The sequence below is a fragment of the Silene latifolia genome, chromosome 1, assembly GCF_048544455.1.
Source record: "Silene latifolia isolate original U9 population chromosome 1, ASM4854445v1, whole genome shotgun sequence".
NCBI classification, from domain to species: domain Eukaryota; kingdom Viridiplantae; phylum Streptophyta; class Magnoliopsida; order Caryophyllales; family Caryophyllaceae; genus Silene; species Silene latifolia.
This window is the reverse complement of record NC_133526.1, coordinates 109,539,539-109,548,219: the sequence shown is the minus strand read 5'-3', so window position 1 is coordinate 109,548,219 and position 8,681 is coordinate 109,539,539. Positions and strand designations below refer to the sequence as shown.

Here is an 8,681-nt window from a genome sequence, read left to right as displayed (position 1 = left end):
AGCTTGCATTATTTATTTATTTCATTAAAAATTCTTTAAAAAAAAATTAGAAAATTTCAAAAAAATCAATAAAATATTCACGTTTATTTTTGCATATAGGTTAAGTCGGAACAGTTGATTTCCGTGATGATATTGCACTTTAACTTGTCATTTTACTTGAGCCTTGCACTTTTATTGACAGTTATTAGCTTTGTCATACGCATAATCTACGAGTTTTTGTTCAAATGTAGCTAACTGTTTAGACTTGACCTGATAAATCGGCTACCTACTTACAATTTCTGAGATTTAGAGCCCATAACTAGTGACATTCATGACCAGTTCATTAGGAATTGAGAGTAGTACTCCTTACATAGCATGTTTATCATTTTTGCGCATTTATGACATTCGATTTCTTGTCAAATGCACACATTCGGGTTTGTGGTCGGTGTCACATGCAGGGAGGTGTTTGGAAATTTTCCCCTTTTCTTATATTTTTCACCCATTTAGCTCCACTTAAGCCAAATCTTGCCTTTTTGACCCATTAGCTATATCCAAAACTAAGCCCGCCTAGTCAAGCTAGTTTAGTATGTCTTTTGTGGTATGCGTTTTCCGTCTGCAGTTTGGCCCGTATCATTTTGATTGGAGTTGGTGTAAATAAAGGAAGGAGAAAAGAAAAAAAAAAGAGAAAAAAGAAAAGAAAAAGAATGAGAAAAACGTGAAGAAAGAAAAAAAATGAAAAATGAATGATTCACGTATGTCAGAAAAAGGAAGAAAAAGTTGAAAACAATATTTGATTTGTATCAGCAGATTCATTAAGACGTTATTAAAAAAGGGAAGTTTGTGACCGTCTAACTCCTTCGTTCTTATTCCATATTTTTGAGGAGATAGTGTATGTGATTAGTGAGTTGTGTGCCAAATGAAGGGCACTTGTACTTTATTTTCCGGTCGGTTGAGACTCGGACGGTCTTATATGGTCCAGTTACGAACTAGCTTGATGCTTTTACCTCCACATTACCATAACTTGTTTTGCCTTTTCTCACCTGAACCTCACTATTCCCATATCATTTGTAAGCCCTCGGTTGTGACGGACATTGTCGGTTGGATCGTGTGCATTAGTACTTGAATCGTCTTTCATTTTTGTTGCATGCATGCTATGTAGGTCGCAGTTTAGGTGAGTGACTGTTTCTCTTCCTCTCTTTTACATATATTATTCACCCTTTGCTTCATGAGAGAAGAGTGACCAAGTGAGAGTCCGATTTTGTTGGTCTTGCAAGGTTGATAGGTCGGCTATATTTCTGAACATCTCATAACTCGTTTGCGTATTTATTGCTTAGCTGTAATTGTTAAATTTTGTTGCATTAAATTGGTTCAAGTAGACAAGTTATAGCTAGCTCTGAGTTTTCATTTCCGTTCCATTAGTTGCATTTTAGTATACTTGAGGACGAGTAAAGGTTTGGTTTGGGGAGATTTGATACGTGCATTTTGTATAGTCTTTTTAGCCTATTTTAGCACGTATTTCCATGTACTTTTGTACTATTTATATCGGATTATGCCCCGAATTGGCTACTTTGGTTCGTTTTGTCCGTTTTGTAGGGATGAACGTGAAAGTAGTGGAATCATACCATTTTCGTCTCATTTTGCATGCATTTTGAGGAGACAGGATTTTTCAGAGTGAGATCTTGCATTGGGATGCGTGAAGGAACGGTCTACGAAGCAGTAGGCTACGAGTTTGGAGCTGTTCAGAGGAAGAGTACTCGATCGACCCATTTTATTGGTCGATCGAGTGGTTTTTGTGGCTGAGTTGGTCGATCGAGTGATTTGTTTTACTCGATCGACAGTGCTGGAATTGGGGGTTACTCGATCGAGTAGTATTTCTACTCGATCGAGTGGATTGCTTGGAGAAGTACTCGATCGAGCTGTTTCAAACTGCTCGATCGAGTGGTTTGGTCTTTAATAGGCTATAATTAGTCCGTGAACTTATTCTTAGCTTATGGACTTAGCTTATTTCTATTTAAACGCACAATAATTAGGTGATTAGGCATCTTATCATCTATTTTTCAACTAGGAATTACGTTTACTGCTTTACACTTTCTTCTCTCAAAACTCTCTACTGTAACTTTGCTTTCGGACTATTTCTCGCTCGGATTTAGTTGTTCTTTACGCTGGATTCTTGCGATTGTAATCTATCTCTCTTCTTTAGTCTTAATCTTTCATTTATTTACTTTAATTACTTGTTTTGTTCCCTTTAATTTCTGCCCTAATTCTTTTATGCACATTTTTTTTTTCTTTTTTTTTTTTTGCAAGAAAAGCAAGCCATATTATTCCTCCATATAGGGAAAGATGGCCAATCTTACAAAAGAAGAACCACAAGTTTTCTCAACTAACATCCATCTAGAGCTTCTACAATCTCACCCTCTTTAGAGGGGTGAGTTACATATAATAAGCGGACTTTAACTAAATATTGAATTCGTTTCACGACATAATCAAACTGATGTTCCTGTCCAGAGAATATTCGTGTATTACGCTCCTCCCAAATGCAATAGACAGTAGCTCCCAAACAACTGGTGTACCATCTAGCCTTCCAATGTTTGCAAGTTCTTCTACCATCAATCCAGTGTATTTCTTTTCTCAGTTTGACAGTTCTGTAATGGATATTCAGCCAAGTTAGAATCTGGCTCCATATCATAGAAGAATAGCTGCATTGAAAGAACAAATGTTTGTGGCATTCATTGTCCATCTTGCATAATGTACAGCGGTTAACCATGCACAACCCCTAACATTCAACTGATCAATAGTAGCCAGTTTCCTTTGCATAGCCATTACCAGGAAAAAACTATGCTTAGGCAATAAAGCACGATTCCAAGCAGCCTTAGCCCAACTCAAAGTGTTGCCACGCTGCCTAAAGTGATCATATAACAGGTGAAGCCTGAGCTTACCCTTCCTGACACAGCTCTGCAGCAACCCCTTAGCATTATCCCCAGATCCTGCCATAACCACCAACTCGTCTCTGACCTGCAATATACTCCTCCAACTCTCAAAATGTGTGCTTTTCTTCTGCAGAGTCCAAAAATCCCCTTGCTTGATATTATAAGAGTAATTCCAATTGACCCAAAACCCATCAGATTGATTAATGAGTTCCCAAATCCACTTACAAATCACACCTTTATTCCAGGACAGAATCTCCTTGATATTAAATCCACCTTCCTGGTAGGGATAGCAACAAGAGGCCCAACTTTTCATAATCAGTTTCCTTTGCCCTTCTTCAGAATTCCAAAGGAAATATTTTGCAGAATTTGTTAATTAGCTTGAGCACACCTTTTGGTAGCAATAGAGTTGGGCACCAGAATTGCTCCAAACCAAAAATGACAGAGTTTATGAGGCTAATTTTCCTAGCATAAGAGAGTTTATAAGTAGTCCAGTGATTTAGAGCCCCCTGAACCTTGGAAAGGAGATCAGCAAACATGGTTTTGTTTAGTCTGCCTTCATTGAGAGAGACTCCAAGATATCTGAAACGAAAATCTCCTTCAGTATAACCAGTAGCATTCAAGATTTCCTGCTTAATATTCTCCCTTATACCTTCCATATAGATATTTGTTTTATCAGGATTAGCAATTAATCCAGACATTTTAGCAAAGGAGTCCAAAGAGGAGGTAATAACTCTGACTGAAGGAACATCACACCTGACAAAGAGCATCAAATCATCAGCAAAGATCATATGATTCAAACCTATCCTGCCACACTTAGGATGGTAAGAGACCTGGTGCAGCTTATGTATACCCCTTAAAATACGTGATAAAATTTCAATACTCATGGCAAACAGAAAAGGAGATAACGGATCTCCTTATCTGAGTCCACTAGCCCCTTTGAAAAAACCATGATCTCCATTCACCTTTAAACTGAACCAGGTGGAAGTAATACACCCCATAATCCACTTCCTAAATTTCTCAGGGAAGTAAAAGTGCTGCAACATCTTATCAATAAAGTCCCATTGAAGAGAATCAAATGCTTTCCTTATGTCTACCTTGATTAAACATCTAGGAGAAACACCCTGTTGAGCATATCCCTTGACCAGAGATTGGGTCAGTATAATATTTTCAAATATACTTCTCCCCGTGACAAACGCCCCCTGCTCCTTACCCACAATATCAGGCAAAAAAGGTTTAAGCCTAGAACATAAGATCTTGCTGACAGTTTTGTAAAATACTGTGCAGCAAGCAATGGGACTATAGTCCATGACAGTTGCCACCACATGCTTCTTGGGAATAAGGGCAAGCAAAGTTGTATTAGCTTGCTTAGACATATGGCATGTCTGAAAGAAACCCTTAGCAGCCTTGCAGAAATCATTTTTTATGACTTCCCAATTAGTTTTGAAAAATTGAGCTGAAAACCCATCTTGCCCAGGACTTTTGTTAGGAGCTATTGAGAAGAGAGCAATCTTAATTTCTTTGTCATCAATCTCCTTGCAGATCTCCTCACATCCAGAGGCAGGAAACCTAGGACCATCCAATGTGTCCATAAGAGAGGTGTCCACATGACTATGCTTCCTTAATAGCCACTGGTAGTATTAAATAAAGGCCTGATTTACAGTAGACACCCCATCCCTGTCCATCCCTTGCCTATCCTTCAGCTTCCCAATAATACCCTGGTGTTTCCTAGAAGCAATTCTATAGAAGTAATAACTAGTAGGGGCATCATTGAATTTGATACTCTGAACCTTAGCTCTTTGAAGTAGAGAGTTATGTTCAGCCTTCTTAAGAACCAGATAAGCATGTAACAAATCCCTCTCTTTAACAATTAAGTCAGGGTCCAAAGGATTACCCTGGAGACAGAATTGACAATCATGCAAATGCTGCTGTGCTTCCCTTACTTTCTCAGAATTTCCAGAATATGAGTGCTTGTGTAACCCAATGAGCTTCTGCCTAACTTGTTTTAATTTAGAGAACAAGCTATACATTGCATTCCCTCTGACAGGCATATCCCAAGCCTCCCTGACCCTGATACCATACTCCTCATGAGCTTCCCAGCAATTCAAATTGCTGAATCTTTTCCTTGGGGTAGTGACATCAGTAACAGTAACCAAGGGAGGAGAATGATCACTACTACAGATACAGGCTATAACAATGGCTAAAAACCGTTGTTATATAAAATAGCGGACGTTGTTAAAGCGTCCGTTGTAAAAGGTTTTAACAACGGTTGGTTTTCTTAAGCAACCCGTTGTTAAAACTATTAACAATGGTTTTAAGTATCCAAGCCCGTTGTGGAAAGTGTGACTCCATTTTGGTGGGAAAGTTATAACAACGGTTAATTTACAAGGAACCGTCGTTATAACTAAAGACAACGGGTTGTATCTACATAACCGTTGTTGTTTGTTTTTACAAAATAAAAAAAATTAAGTTAAATATTACAAGATGCATGCATAATTACGGGGCCGTTATAATTCCGATGCATGCATTATTACTGCCATCCCTGTACTGTGCATATGAATGGACAATATATGGAATGAGAAGGGTTTACATTAGATTTGAAGCAGGGAGATATGATGATTATGGCACAACTTCCTAAACATGCATATATTATATTAATTAAAAAACAACTCAAAGGACACATGACTTAGTATAAATACATACATTATCTCAACCACCATTCCATTATCCCACTATCTTCAAACCCTAACTGCTAAAACAATCTCCAACCCTTAATTAATCTTTCAAACTAACAACTCCAAAGTTCATCAACAAAATGCACGATTACATCCTTAAAACTCTTACTATGACCGAGAAAAATACTAGCTTCATCCGCCGGTTGCTCCACATCGAGGACAGTTTTAGGAGCTATCTTGTGGATGCTCAAGCCGCACTCAAGGACGCCAAAAGAAATGGCTTTGAGAAGCGTTATTGTTGCGGCTATATGACGATATAGCAATCTTTGAACGAAACCTCCAAATAGCTAAGGAGGAGAGGAGGGATATCATAGAAGAGAATAAGACTCTCTATGAAAATATAAGAATTGCATTTTTAGAAATGTAATTCTTTTTTTTAATTTATGTATTTATATATATATATATATATATATATATATATATATATATATATATATATATATATATATATATATATATATATATATATATATATATATATATATATATATATATATATATATATATATATATATATATATATATATATATTAATGAATAATTAATTAAGTTTATCATGCATTCCTCTCTATCATCTTGCTTCTTCTTTGTTTTATTTTATTTAATTTGTTTTACGAGCTAATTAAGCGAATAATAACATAATAATGATCGATAAAAACCCATCATATATACATGCAAATGAAATAATTAAAAAAAGAAAACAATGACGATGAAAGACGATGAAACCAACAGTGACGGCGAGATTTACCTGATAATTAGAGAAAGTAAGAGACAATGAAACCAACAGTGACGGCGAGATGATAAAGCGACGATGAGAAAGAGACGATGAGAAAGTGTGTTTGCTGTGTTTGTGTATGTTTGTGTTTGTCTGTTTTTTTGTTTGTGTTAGGTTATGTATGTGTTTTGTGGCTGTAGCTGATCTGTGTTTGTGTGGTTTATAGTAGTGAAAGTATTGACAACGTTTTGTTCAACAACAACCGTTGTTAAATAAGTTTTAACAACGGTTGTAAATCAACAACCGTTGTCAAATAAGTATTAACAACGGGTTTAAAAATACCCGTTGTGATTACTTTTCACTAACTTTGCGCCAATTTTGCGCCAAATTATTAACAACTGTTGTGCAAATTTAACACGTTGTTAAAACGTATAACAACGGTTATATAACCATACCCGTTGTAATTAAGTTTAGTAAAAATCGCGCCATACATTCTACAACGTCTATTGTGATTTTCGTGCATAAACGTTGTTAAAGGGGCGTTGTAGTTGCCTGGATTTGTAGTAGTGAACCAGAGACCCTTGCTGGCAATACATGAACCTGAGTAGTGGGAAAATGTATCAACCATAAGGAGTTAGAGAGCACTCTATCCAATCTGGACCAAACCCTAGTAACAACATCCTGTTTATTAGTCCAGGTATATTCACAACCCAAACTATGAAGATCATCTAACTGGCAATCCAAAATGCATTGATTAAAAGCCAACATATCTCTAACAGAGGGTGGATTAGGACCAATCCTCTCCTCCATACTTCTCACAATGTTCCAATCACCCATAAGAATCCAATTGGTAACCTTAGAAGCAACTCCTTTCAATTCCACCCATAATCTTTCTCTATGGTCAGCATCATTACTACCATAAACAAAAGAAACATGGAAAGTCTTATTTGAAGCATTATGTTGAAGCTCTAAATGAATGAGTTGATCATGGACATAAGAAGAAACCAAAGTGACTCTCCTAATATCCAAAAACACCCAAATCCTACCATTGTAATGGTGGGAGTAATTATTCATAACCAAATAAGAAGGAAAAAGCCTACTAATAGCAGCAAAATTATTTAGTTTAACCCTCGTTTCCAGCGAACCCAGAACCTCAACTTTATTGTCCCTAAGATAACCCCTAACCTCCTGCTGCTTTATTGGGTCATTAAACCCTCTAATGTTCCATGAAGAAACTCTCATGGTTTAGGGTCAGGAGGCTCCTCTTCCAGAAGAACCACCTCTGTGTTAGTAACCAATATGGTCCCCTCATCCTGTAAAATAGAATAAGAGTTCTGAACTGAAACATTGTAAATAGGATTCACTGAGATATCCCCATCTGCAATTCCTTCTTCACCTCTCTGCACATTCTCACCCTCAACTGTGTGGGATCCTGAGCCTGCTTCCTGACTGACAGAGGAAGAAAGAACCTCTGAGTTGGAAAGAGAAGAGCCTAGCCCAAGGCATTCTGAGCTCATCCCTTCCTTCTCAGCAGGCTTCTCTAACCCTGCAGCAGCAAGACTATGGCCTACCTCGAGACTGTCATCTGCAGAAGGAGGAGCAATCTTCTGAGAAACAGCTCTATACTCCTGAACAACCTTAGTTTTCCTCTTTTCCTCCAACTGTTTGTTAATTTTGGTGAACTTACAGTGCTCCTTAGTGTGGCCCAACTTCCTACAACAGTGGCAGTAATAGGGCAGCCACTCATAGATAATACGTTGAGTGGTTGTTCCATGATAAGGAGTAGCAACTTGAATGGTGCTAGACAAATCTTCAGCAACATCCACCTCCACCAAGACTCTGACAAACAATAGCTTAGACTGAAAAGTGGTAGGTAAGTCATCAAAGAGCGGCTTCCCAATAGTGCTAGCCATTTTACTGAGAACCTTATCAGACCACAAGAAAGGATCCAAGTCAGGAAAAAGAACCCATACAGGAACCTGAGAGACAGAATCCATTTCCTGAGAGAAGGAGGGTGTCCATTGCTTCAATATCAGATTGCTAGCACCCATAGTCCATGGTCCTCCCTTTAGTATCTCATTCATATCATCTTCACAACAAAATCTGAAACTAAACCAGCCCTTCTTATAATACTGCACAATTGGTCTAGTTATATTCTTCCAATTTTTTAGAACAAACTCATCAACCTGCGGCAATTTTGGCTTGGCGCCCAAAAAATTACCCATCAATGTGTTGTTCCAAAACTTTAGTTCATCAATAACGTCCTCCTCAACTATCTCAACTATCGTAGCATCTCTACTATGTTCACAATAGTGGAGACTCATACCC

General features: G+C 37.6%; 1 protein-coding gene across 1 annotated transcript; it reads right to left on the bottom strand.

The window, feature by feature from the left end:
• Positions 1-4,543: 4,543 nt before the first annotated feature.
• LOC141652839 (uncharacterized) lies at positions 4,544-7,595 on the bottom strand. The gene is made up of 2 exons (XM_074460447.1): positions 6,926-7,595; positions 4,544-5,091 (listed from the first exon to the last, which is right to left on the bottom strand). The coding sequence occupies exons 1-2, from the start codon at positions 7,593-7,595 to the stop codon at positions 4,544-4,546; spliced, it is 1,218 nt and encodes a 405-aa protein (XP_074316548.1).
• Between the last annotated feature and the right edge of the window lie 1,086 nt (positions 7,596-8,681).